Raw genomic sequence first — 12,669 nt, forward strand, 5'->3', positions numbered from 1 at the left:
TCAAAACTGATCCGTTTTTTTTTACGGACACAAAAACGTAGCTGACACTATTTTTGTGTCCGTTAAAAAAAACGGATCCGTTTTGATCCTTTTTTTTTTTTACAATGGAAGTCAATGGAAAAACGGATCAAAACGGATGCACACAAATGCATCCGTTTATTCCATCCGTTTTTCATCAGTTTTTCCAAAAAACAGATGAAAAAAACAGATAGCAAAAAGGCAGTGTGAACCCAGCCTTACTGACGAATCTTTAACATGGATAAGGAGGAAACCATTAATGCACATGCGGCACATTCTCCGATAGAGGAGTTAGAGATAGGTTCTGGTCAGAGGAAGGTGATGGGGAGGGGAGAGCACAGATAATTTTATTCTAAGTGACGGACATCAGTTCTCAGCGAGGAGGAAGAAGAAGAAGAGCGACCCGCAGGTAATACCAAATGGGACTCTTATTCCTGAGGATATTGGGCTAGTATGTGCCCCCCATGTACTGTGGCCATCATTCTGACTGCATGACTCTTCTACTTGTCTCCACGTTGGTGGTTGTAGAAGTTGGTAGCTGGTTCTATTTTTTCACTCACCGGAGGGGCTGGGGTATGAGCCCACCACTTGTAGCATTGAGGGTGAATGTTCCTGCCTCTCTGTATGGAGGGTTGGAGCATTGGTCTTCTTCTACCCTGTGTATTGTCTTCACTCCAGGCTTTCATAGTGGTCTGCTCTGGTTGGATGTTGACCACTTTCTATGACCTCTTTTTAAGGTTTGTTTTTTGAGAATACGGAGGCATCATGAAGATGATCGAAGCTCATTGTGACATCTAGTCTCTGTAAAGGACTGGGTCACTGCTTGTCCGATGTGCGCTCATGGTTTGTGGTTGGTGGATAGGATTATATAGAAGATAGCATATAATATATAACAAGCAGAAACATGTTTGTGACACCCAATTCAATATATATATTCCTAGTGAGGTACATCCTGGAGTGGGGTCATTGTAGTCACCTGTGTGGATTGACCAGTGGTGGTCCTATCTTAAGGATTGGGCACAGTACATAGTTCCTGGCCATAGTAGGCGTCCTTTCCACCATTTCACTATTGGGTTAGCAGGTGGCCATTGTCCACCAGCATGTCCATCAGTTGTACACCCTGAAGCAGCCTTCATATACTAACCATCCAGACAGGAGTAGACTCGGAATATTGCCCGCAGGATGAGGTTCTCCTCCCAGTCAATTCTGTTAATGAATGATTCTCCCTCCACCCTCAGGACATGTCAATAGAATACAGGGACCTGCTGAAAGCCTCACCGGGAAGCGAAGGTAAATGTGATGGGGAAGAAGGGCATGTCCATCATTGTTACTGTGGAGTAGATATACCCCCGGGAGGTGTCCTCCTCCAAACCCTGAGGTGGCAGATATCTTAGCACTGATACATCCTGCACTAAGTTTCTGTTATTCCAATGGCTGAGAAAGTAAAGTCATTTTATATTTTAGAGGTAAGTGACAACCCTGGTGGGAAGTGGAATGTCAAGCGAACTCGTTGTCACTCACTAAGAGGTTTAACATCTCAATCAACGTGATGGAGACTTTTGGATCTGAAGTTTCTTTCTGAAAGGCTCCTAAACTCCTTCATGGTCAATGACCTCTGGGGTCTTCCGCAAGGCAGGGTCGCCCTCTGGTCATTTCCTTCAACTGTGTGACCCAAGGGTGAAAGTAGAGGAAGAAGGTGAAGGAGTCAGGAGCCGTGTAGAGCAGCCAAAGCAGGATGGGGTTACAGTGGGGGTCTCCTCTGCCCCATGATTAAGGAAATGTCACTAAGATGTTCCCCATTTGTATCTAAGTATCTAGGGCTTCCTCCCTGGACACATCTCTTCGGATAGGGTAATCATGGACTGACCACTCTCATGGCCGACTAATTATTAAATTACAGAATATGAACCAGTATAGTTAGCTCTCTAGAAGTGGGTGATATATTACTAAAATGGTATTGTGTCACCAAGATGGATAGCTTAATCACAAGATTTTAATGCTCAAATTCATATACAGTTACGATCTAAAAACATAAAAAATTGCTAAAAATACATATCTAAAAAAGAGTCAGCATGAAAATAAAGTAAAAGACATAAAAGAGTATATATAAAGAGCCTGGTGATGAAAACCGCGCCGGGCCCAGCGCAGACACCACTTTAGTAATTTTGGCAGTGATCCCGAATCTCAATGCTAAACATGGGCTCGTATCGCTGTTGAGCCGTAATTCTTATGTTTTAGAAGGATAGTCTCTCCTTTTAGATTTATGTTCATAGGAGGAAAAAAAGGTCAAGTAAATAGTGGTGGAACATCCACCTCTCACCCTGGCGGTGATAACTCCCACGGTCAGATGCGAGGTTGTGGCAGTAGTCCGTGCCTCAGTCTGTACGGCCAGCATACGATCTAGTGTAGCATAGTAAGCTATCTTGCGCTGCTGTGGCGTCCGCGTGTGTGAGAGCGCGCGCTCTTTCAAACTGCCGCTGAGTTAGATGCCAGGGAGATGCGGCTCCGGTTCGGGATCTTAGTGGTTTTTCTTGTTGCAGATATCACAGTTTCTCCTTTTATCCCTGAGAGGCGGCAGCGGCGGCGCTCAGGTCCTCCCAAGCCGAGTCTGCAATCCCCAGTTCTCAGGTCTCCCTTACCTGCCCGGGCACAACCTAACCCAACAGCTAACGCTGCTCACAGCCGCTCCAGGCACCACCCAATCAAAGCGCCGCCTCCGACATCAAGCGTAAAGACGATTGGCTCAATCGTCTTTACGCTTGATGTCGGAGGCGGCGCTTTGATTGGGTGGTGCCTGGAGCGGCTGTGAGCAGCGTTAGCTGTTGGGTTAGGTTGTGCCCGGGCAGGTAAGGGAGACCTGAGAACTGGGGATTGCAGACTCGGCTTGGGAGGACCTGAGCGCCGCCGCTGCCGCCTCTCAGGGATAAAAGGAGAAACTGTGATATCTGCAACAAGAAAAACCACTAAGATCCCGAACCGGAGCCGCATCTCCCTGGCATCTAACTCAGCGGCAGTTTGAAAGAGCGCGCGCTCTCACACACGCGGACGCCACAGCAGCGCAAGATAGCTTACTATGCTACACTAGATCGTATGCTGGCCGTACAGACTGAGGCACGGACTACTGCCACAACCTCGCATCTGACCGTGGGAGTTATCACCGCCAGGGTGAGAGGTGGATGTTCCACCACTATTTACTTGACCTTTTTTTTCCTCCTATGAACATAAATCTAAAAGGAGAGACTATCCTTCTAAAACATAAGAATTACGGCTCAACAGCGATACGAGCCCATGTTTAACATTGAGATTCGGGATCACTGCCAAAATTACTAAAGTGGTGTCTGCGCTGGGCCCGGCGCGGTTTTCATCACCAGGCTCTTTATATATACTCTTTTATGTCTTTTACTTTATTTTCATGCTGACTCTTTTTTAGATATGTATTTTTAGCAATTTTTTATGTATTTAGATCGTAACTGTATATGAATTTGAGCATTAAAATCTTGTGATTAAGCTATCCATCTTGGTGACACAATACCATTTTAGTAATATATCACCCACTTCTAGAGAGCTAACTATACTGGTTCATATTCTGTTATTTATTTTATCCCGTTAGCGCTGGGACAGTGGTGCACTCGAAGAGGGTGAGTTCCATTTGTACGGGTCAGGTGTAGCAGACCTCTACCTTTTTTAGTCCTAATTATTAAATTGTTTGGCTCATCTATAACTTACAGGTCTATATAACAGGACAGGACTGAAGAATAGGTGGCTGCCATGACTGATCATGTTCTCCCTTCTCCACCCTAGAAGTCAGTATGAAACTGTGGACCCCTCAGTCATCGTCGCGGCCTTTCTATGTCCTGTGCGTGGTTTGTGCCTCTCTCTTCTGCATCATCATCGCTCTCATCATCAGCTTTAGAAGTAAGTGTCAGTCTCAGGTTGTCCATTCACCGACCACCTCCCAATCAAGCAGAACATCGCTCTATGTCATATATAGTAGCTTCAACCTGAATGTGCAACACTGCAACTCCCTGCGTGCCCATACTGTGCGTACTAAGTCGTAGTTCTGAAATAATCAGAAAACCATAGTTCAAAGACTCCAGATCAATAATATACAGTAATCAGGAGATCAGATCTATGGCCTCGATGACTACTAGAATTCTATATCTCAGCCCTTTTATATCATGGCTCATGGATCTACTGGATCTGAGACTTTGGTAATATTTTGAATTCTAGCACCTGGAGAGAAGCCAGTAGACCGCACCACTGAGTTCCAGATTGGTAACCTGAGTGAGAGCATGAAGGCGACAGTCAGTCAGTTGTCCCAGGATGGTGAGTGAGTGGAGAAGGACACAAGGATCTGAGAAGCAGAAGGTGTCTTATTCCAGTCTTCTATCCATAGGAACCAAGTTAATGGAGAAATTCCAGAAGATGGACACCGTGCTGAAGGACATCCAGACAGATACCGCCATAGGTAATGTCCAGGTGGGCCTGGGGGTGGGGGGAAAATGGACATATGTATCTTCTCCTTTCCTGCTGCTATGGAGCCCAGTGGGGGTGGAGGGTCCACTCAGAGTCAGAGTCGCCTTCTTCCATCTCACCCCTCTATAGTGAATCTCCATCGAACAATAGATGTGATACATGTAAAAGTGTGGCCCCTTCCCAAGAATTACTATGGGGCCCCATGAATCTAGTTAAGACCCTGAGACCTTTAAGGTACAAGAAACCTGATTGTTAGTGTTGTAATACGAGGCTGTGTTGTCAGTCATGGCTTGGGATTGGATTTAGAGCGGTTTGGGGGTCATCGAAATTCGTGTAAACTTCTCAATTTCTAAACTTAACTGTGTAATGGAGAACAAAAGTGCAGAAAGAAATGCAGGCTGGGAGATCGAGGCTCCGCCAGAGTCACTGTGCACCATAAAGAGGCTCCCAGGGATGGTTACCTCATAGGGTTATGATATTATAATGTTTCCGGTGTTTCAGGAAAGCTGCAGAGTGATATGCAGAGAGTGCTGGCCGCCATCAATAGACTGTCCGATCAGATGAGGAAGATTTCTAATGGTGAGTATGAAACTTTCATCTAGGTCATAGGAGCCAATGTTCCACCACCAATCCTGACCCAGGTGAAGACTTCACACAGAGGAGGCGGCAGTAGTGGTTATTATAGATGTCCTCTATGATTGTTCCATCCAGGATGATGTCATCTGCAAATTGTGGTGTCATCTCCAGATCTTAATGTCTGCACCAGGTCATGATGTCATCTTCAGGTCCTAATGCTTTCACAAGGACAAGGTGTCCCATCCAGGTCATAATGTCTTCTCCAGAACGTCATGCAATTATCTCCAGGGTTTAGCTGTCCTTACCAAGCCATGATGTCATGTCCACAATGTCCTTCAGAACGTCTTTTCGAGATCATGATGTCATCTTACAGTTATGATGTCATCTATAGATAACTATGTACTCCCCAGTCCAGGTTATAACTTTATCTCCAGGTCCTGATGTCATCACCAGATCACAATTTCATTTGTCATGTCATCTCCCACTTGTGATGCCATCTCTAGGTCTCCAAGGGCGCTCACCAGGTCATAATATCCTCATCAGGTCAAAATGTCCTCTTGAGAGGTTGTGAGATAATTCCCAAGTTAAAATGATTCCCCCACTAACCAATGTTCTTACCAGGTTGTGATGTCATCTCCGGATCATGATGTCCTCACCAGGCTGTGATGTCATCTCCAGGTCATGATGTCCTCACCAGGTTGTGATGGCATCTCCAGGTCATGATGTCATCACCAGGCTGTGATGTCATCTCCAGGTCATGATGTCCTCACCAGGTTGTGATGTCATCTCCAGGTCATGATGTCCTCACCAGGTTGTGATGTCATCTCCAGATCATGATGTCCTCACCAGGTTGTGATGTCATCTCCAGGTCATGATGTCCTCACCAGGTTGTGATGTCATCTCCAGGTCATGATGTCCTCACCAGGTTGTGATGTCATCTCCAGGTCATGATGTCCTCACCAGGTTGTGATGTCATCTCCAGGTCATGATGTCCTCACCAGGTTGTGATGTCATCTCCAGGTCATGATGTCCTCACCAGGTTGTGATGTCATCTCCAGATCATGATGTCCTCACCAGGTTGTGAAGTTCTCACAGGCCATGATGCCATCTAAAGTTCATATTGCACCTGCTCTCAATGATGTTGTTTCCTCCTCTCCATGAAGGCTCCGAGGATATCCAGTGTCCCCCTGGTTGGAGCAGGAATCAGCTCAGCTGCTACTTCTTCTCCAAAGATGGAAAATCTTGGGAAGATGCCAAAAAGATCTGTGAAGCCCAAAGTGCTCACATGGTGGTTATCAACACTGAGGAGGAGCAGGTGAGTGCAGAGGGTCTCTGGGGGATTTGGCTGTATACTCCATGGTGGTGAGTTCACTGCTGGACACAATTCAGTGGGTATGGGGGGGAGGCACTGCTGGACACCATACAGGGGCTATGGGGGGGATTACACTCCTCTATGGGGGGAGGCACTGCTGGACACCATACAGGGGCTATGGGGGGGATTACACTCCTCTATGGGGGGGAGAAACTGCTGGACACCATACAGGGGCTATGGGGGGGGGGGGAATTACACTCCTCTATGGGGGGAGGCACTGCTGGACACATTGTGGGGATGTGGGGGGAATTACACTCCTCCATGGTGGGGGGAGGGGAGAGCGGATGAGGCCATAAGAGAGTTTTCTTCTCCTCACAGAATTTCATATTTGGGATAGCAAAGGGAAAATACACCTGGATCGGTCTGACAGACGTGTCTGGAGAATGGAAGTGGGTGGACGGAACCAAATACGACTCCACCCCCCAGTAAGTGGAACAGGCCAAAAAAGAAAGAGGAAAAAGATCACGAGATGGGGGGGAGGGGTTGTACCCCAAGTGTCAGTGTGTCACTATCCTGTACCCCAAGTCTCACTTTCCTGCACCCCAAGTGTCAGCATGTCATTATCCTGTACGCCAAGCAGGGCCGGATTAAAGGGAGGGCACAAGGGGCATGTGCCCAGGGGCCTCCACCACTAGGGGGCCCCCACCAGCCCAAACCCGGAAGTGGTGTCTGGGAGCCAGTCCCACGCGCAAAAAGCATGTGTAAACCCTAGCTGGACACAGCACTGGCCCCACTGCATGCTGTCCAGGGAGGGAGGGAGGTGTAGGGTTAATCCTGTGTAAGCATCTCCCTCCCGGCAGGCTCAGACTCCCCCCTGGTGGGTTTTTGAATGGATTCTTCCTGTCAAGCCTCCAGGTGCCTGTCTTCTGCCGAGGTCCTCACTCCCCCTTGCCCCTCCCCCTCACTGAGAAGAGGACTGTGTGGGACCTTAGCAAGGAAACCTGATCTCTCCAGCAAGGATGTGACATCATGGAGCATGCTGGAGCATCTGTCACAGTGGCTGACAGGCTGAAGGAACATAGAAGAGCCAGAAGAGAGAGGACCTGTCATCTGCCCAGATCAGGTGAGTATGAGGTTTTGTTTTGTATTAGCACAACAGAGCAGGGGTGTATACTATAGAGGCATATATCAGAGCAGGGATATATACTATAGGGGCATATATCAGAGCTGGGGTATAAACTATAGGGGCATATATCAGAGCAGGGGTATATACTATAGGGGCATATATCAGAGCAGGGGGCATATACTATGGGGGCATATATCAGAGCCGAGGGCATATACTATAGGGGCATACAGACGTAGCCAGGGTTAACATGATCCCTTACCCAACAATTGTGTCAGGGAGCTATGTTAAGTCAATTAGAGTGTCGAGTTAAATGCGTCATTGTGATCAAGTTAACCCTGGCTACATCTGTATATCAGAGCAGAGGTGTATATATATATATATATATATATATATATATATATATATATATATAGCCTGTGTGCAGCATATGACATGTAGCCTGTGTGCAGTGTATGATATATAGCCTGTGTGCAGTGTATGATACATAGCCTGTGTGCAGTGTATGATACATAGCCTGTGTGCAGTGTATGGTATATAGCCTGTGTGCAGCCTATGATATATTGCCTGTGTGCAGTGTATGGTATATAGCCTGTGTGCAGCCTATAATTTATAGCCTGTGTGCAGCCTATGATATATAGCCTGTGTGCAGCATATGACATATAGCCTGTGTGCAGTGTATGGTATATAGCCTGTGTGCACTGTATGGTATATAGCCTGTGTGCAATGTATGACATATAACCTGTGTGCAGTGTATGGTATATATCCTGTGTGCAGTGTATGGTATATAGCCTGTGTGCAGTGTATGGTATATAGCCTGTGTGCAGTGTGTGGTATATAGCCTGTGTGCAGTGTATGGTATATAGCCTGTGTGCAGTGTATGATATATAGCCTGTATGCAGCCTATGATATATAGCCTGTGTGCAGCATATGGTGTATAAATAGCCTGTGTGCAGCATATGACATGTAGCCTGTGTGCAGCTATATATGCCATGATCCTTAGGGTATATTCACATGTAGCATATCCGCTATAGATTATACACAGCCTTTAAGTACTTTCTGCTCTTTACTGCTTCAGGTAGTTTATATGGTTGGGAACTGAAGATGGGACCTAGACTTGCAAGTCCAGGTTCCTTCAGCGATTCACAACTGCATATGCTGCTGTGGGGGCTAACACAGTGGGCAAGAGCGCACAGAAAGTACTAAAGTGCTCTGTTCTCGCATTGAATTAAGTGGGAAAACACTGCGATGCTCACCCCTCCCCCGTCCTGTCTCTAGGGCCTGGCATCTTCCTCTGGACTGCAGCCTCTAGGGACCATCATATGCAGAACAGAGGAGGATGCTGAGCCATACAGCCAGGAGTGAGGAGGGGTAGGTGCTAAGTTCCCTACAGTAATCAGCCACCTGTATAGATTGCTGTATGTTTTATTTGTGGGGGAAGAAAATGGGGGGGGCAACAAAATTGTTGCCCAGGGCCTCCACCAACCTTAATCCGGCCCTGACGCCAAGTGTCACTATCCTGTACCCCAAGTGTCACTATCCTGTACCCCAACTGTCACTATCCTGTACCCCATGTGTCAGTGTGTCACTATCCTGTACCCCAAGTGTCACTATCCTGCACCCCAAGTGTCACTATCCTGTACCCCAACTGTCACTATCCTGTACCCCAAGTGTCAGTGTGTCACTATCCTGCACCCTAAGTGTCACTATCCTGTACCCCAAGTGTCAGTGTGTCACTATCCTGCACCCTAAGTGTCACTATCCTGTACCCCAAGTGTCACTATCCTGTACCCCAAGTGTCACTATCCTGCACCCCAAGTGTCACTATCCTGTACCCCATGTGTCAGTGTGTCACTATCCTGTACCCCATGTGTCAGTGTGTCACTATCCTGTACCCCAAGTGTCACTATCCTGTACCCCAACTGTCACTATCCTGTACCCCAAGTGTCAGTGTGTCACTATCCTGCACCCCAAGTGTCACTATCCTGTACCCCAAGTGTCAGTGTGTCACTATCCTGTACCCCATGTGTCAGTGTGTCACTATCCTGTACCCCATGTGTCAGTGTGTCACTATCCTGTACCCCAAGTGTCAGTGTGTCACTATCCTGCACCCTAAGTGTCACTATCCTGTACCCCAAGTGTCACTATCCTGTACCCCAAGTGTCAGTGTGTCACTATCCTGCACCCCAAGTGTCAGTGTGTCACTATCCTGCACCCCAAGTGTCACTATCCTGCACCCCAAGTGTCACTATCCTGTACCCCAAGTGTCAGCGTGTCACTATCCTGCACCCCAAGTGTCACTATCCTGTACCCCAAGTGTCAGTGTGTCGCTATCCTGCACCCCAAGTGTCACTATCCTGTACCCCAAGTGTCACTATCCTGTACCCCAAGTGTCAGCGTGTCACTATCCTGCACCCCAAGTGTCACTATCCTGCACCCCAAGTGTCACTATCCTGTACCCCAAGTGTCAGCGTGTCACTATCCTGCACCCCAAGTGTCACTATCCTGCACCCCAAGTGTCACTATCCTGTACCCCAAGTGTCAGTGTGTCACTATCCTGTACCCCAAGTGTCACTATCCTGCACCCCAAGTGTCAGCGTGTCGCTATCCTGCACCCCAAGTGTCACTATCCTGTACCCCAAGTGTCACTATCCTGTACCCCAAGTGTCAGCGTGTCACTATCCTGCACCCCAAGTGTCACTATCCTGTACCCCGAGTGTCAGCGTGTCACTATCCTGCAACCCAAGTGTCACTATCCTGCACCCCAAGTGTCACTATCCTGTACCCCAAGTGTCACTATCCTGTACCCCATGTGTCACTATCCTGTACCCCGAGTGTCACTATCCTGTACCCCAAGTGTCACTATCCTGCACCCCAAGTGTCACTATCCTTTACCCCAAGTGTCACTATCCTGTACCCTAAGTGTCACTATCCTGTACCCCGAGTGTCACTATCCTGCACCCCAAGTGTCACTATCCTTTACCCCAAGTGTCACTATCCTGCACCCCAAGTGTCACTATCCTGTACCCCGAGTGTCACTATCCTGTACCCCAAGTGTCAGTGTGTCACTATCCTGTACCCCAAGTGTCACTATCCTGTACCCCAAGTGTCACTATCCTGTACCCCAAGTGTCACTATCCTGTACCTCCTGTTCTTGGAGATATTGACTTTTCCTCTCATGTAATAGGGACTGGCTCCCCGGGCAACCTGACGAGTATTTTGGCCATGGACTTGGTGGAGGAGAAGACTGCGCTCATCTGCATAAGAACGGACAATGGAACGATGACCACTGCTCCCGCCGTTACTGGTACCTGTGTGAGATGAACATGTGAGAGGAAGGAAAGATCTGATATTACTCCAGGCTTCCATCCCACCTCATCTCCTCTGGGGGTCACTCAATGTACCTTCAAGATGTCTACACAAAGGATATTGTTAGGATCGAGAGAGACTGGAGACAAAGCCTCAAAACTCAGCATTATCCATGTAATACAATAGAAGCCTCCACCTAGGTGGTCTATGTAGAGCAGGGCTTCTCAATTCCAGTCCTCAGGCCTCACCAACAGGTCATCCTTTGAGGATTTCCCATACGAAGGACACCTGTGACTATACCTGATGCACTGAGTATAATGATATCACCTGTGACTATACCTGATGCACTGAGTATAATGATATCACCTGTGACTATACCTGATGCACGGAGTATAATTATATCACCTGTGACTATACCTGATGCACTGAGTATAATGATATCACCTGTGACTATACCTGATGCACTGAGTATAATGATATCACCTGTGACTATACCTGATGCACTGAGTATAATTATATCACCTGTGACTATACCTGATGGACTGAGTATAATTATATCACCTGTGACTATACCTGATGGACTGAGTATAATTATATCACCTGTGCTATTACCTAATGTACTGAGTATAATGATATCACCTGTGACTATACCTAATGCACTGAGTATAATTATATCACCTGTGACTATACCTGATGTACTGAGTATAATTATATCACCTGTGACTATACCTGATGTACTGAGTATAATGATATCACCTGTGACTATACCTGATGCACTGAGTATAATTATATCACCTGTGACTATACCTGATGTACTGAGTATAATTATATCACCTGTGACTATACCTGATGTACTGAGTATAATGATATCACCTGTGACTATACCTGATGTACTGAGTATAATTATATCACCTGTGACTATACCTGATGTACTGAGTATAATTATATCACCTGTGACTATACCTGATGTACTGAGTATAATTATATCACCTGTGACTATACCTGATGTACTGAGTATAATGATATCACCTGTGACTATACCTGATGCACGGAGTATAATTATATCACCTGTGACTATACCTGATGCACGGAGTATAATTATATCACCTGTGACTATACCTGATGCACTGACTAATTATATCACCTGTGACTATACCTGATGCACTGAGTATAATTATATCACCTGTGAAATACTAAGGAAATCCTCAAAACACAACCTGTTGGTGAGGCCTGAGGACTGAGAAGCACTGTTGTAGATGATCCATGTAGCAGGTCCATGGAGTTGATACTTTTAGAAGGTCCATTTCTGATGCTAATAGTGGACGTCCATGGAGATGATCCATGTAACAGGTCCATTTCTGATACTCACGGTGGACGTCCATTTCTGATACTCACGGTGGACGTCCATTTCTGATGCTGATGGTGGACGTCCATGGAGATGATCCATTTCTGATGCTGATGGTGGACGTCCATTTCTGATGCTGATGGTGGACGTCCATTTCTGATGCTGATGGTGGACGTCCATGGAGATGATCCATTTCTGATGCTGATGGTGGACGTCCATAGAAATGCTCCATACAGAAGGTTCATGTTCCTATTAGAGATCCTTTGTGCGGTTCCTGTAGACGACTCTTTATAAGAGGAACTACTGATCTATCAGTAATCATCTATAATCATGTGATCTCTTCTTTCCCAATGATTTCCCATCGTCCCCTGTAATATAAACACAAGGCCTCATGGATGACCGAGAACGATCTTCAGATACTGATTATAATTGATGGAATAAATTATAATAATATGATCAGTATATAAGGTGTTGTCTCATGTGTAACAGCAGGGGGTGCCCCAGGAACCC

The 12,669-nt window shown here is 46.7% G+C and overlaps 1 protein-coding gene across 2 annotated transcripts; it reads left to right on the top strand.

Moving 5' to 3' along the window:
* The first annotated feature begins 324 nt into the window (after window positions 1-324).
* LOC138772232 (asialoglycoprotein receptor 1-like) lies at window positions 325-11,942 on the top strand. 2 transcript variants are annotated; one of them, XM_069952523.1, is made up of 9 exons: window positions 325-427; window positions 1,257-1,308; window positions 3,820-3,933; window positions 4,249-4,344; window positions 4,415-4,486; window positions 4,996-5,073; window positions 6,234-6,385; window positions 6,761-6,867; window positions 10,693-11,942. In XM_069952523.1, the coding sequence occupies exons 2-9, from the start codon at window positions 1,260-1,262 to the stop codon at window positions 10,835-10,837; spliced, it is 813 nt and encodes a 270-aa protein (XP_069808624.1). In that variant the 5' UTR covers window positions 325-427; window positions 1,257-1,259; the 3' UTR covers window positions 10,838-11,942. The 2 variants fall into 2 exon arrangements, with proteins under 2 accessions (XP_069808624.1, XP_069808703.1); XM_069952602.1 differs by lacking the exon at window positions 1,257-1,308 and having other exon boundaries at window positions 340-427.
* The last annotated feature ends 727 nt before the right edge of the window (window positions 11,943-12,669 follow it).

The sequence above is a fragment of the Dendropsophus ebraccatus genome, chromosome 1, assembly GCF_027789765.1.
Source record: "Dendropsophus ebraccatus isolate aDenEbr1 chromosome 1, aDenEbr1.pat, whole genome shotgun sequence".
Lineage (NCBI taxonomy): Eukaryota > Metazoa > Chordata > Amphibia > Anura > Hylidae > Dendropsophus > Dendropsophus ebraccatus.

Excerpts from the sequence above, each read along its gene's own strand:
- LOC138772232 (XM_069952523.1), top strand. The coding sequence starts at position 1,260 with ATGTCAATAGAATACAGGGACCTGCTGAAAGCCTCACCGGGAAGCGAA. Across the intron at positions 1,309-3,819 it reads AGCCTCACCGGGAAGCGAAG|AAGTCAGTATGAAACTGTGG; the intron begins GTAAATGTGATG and ends TCTCCACCCTAG. Across the intron at positions 4,345-4,414 it reads CAGTCAGTTGTCCCAGGATG|GAACCAAGTTAATGGAGAAA; the intron begins GTGAGTGAGTGG and ends TTCTATCCATAG.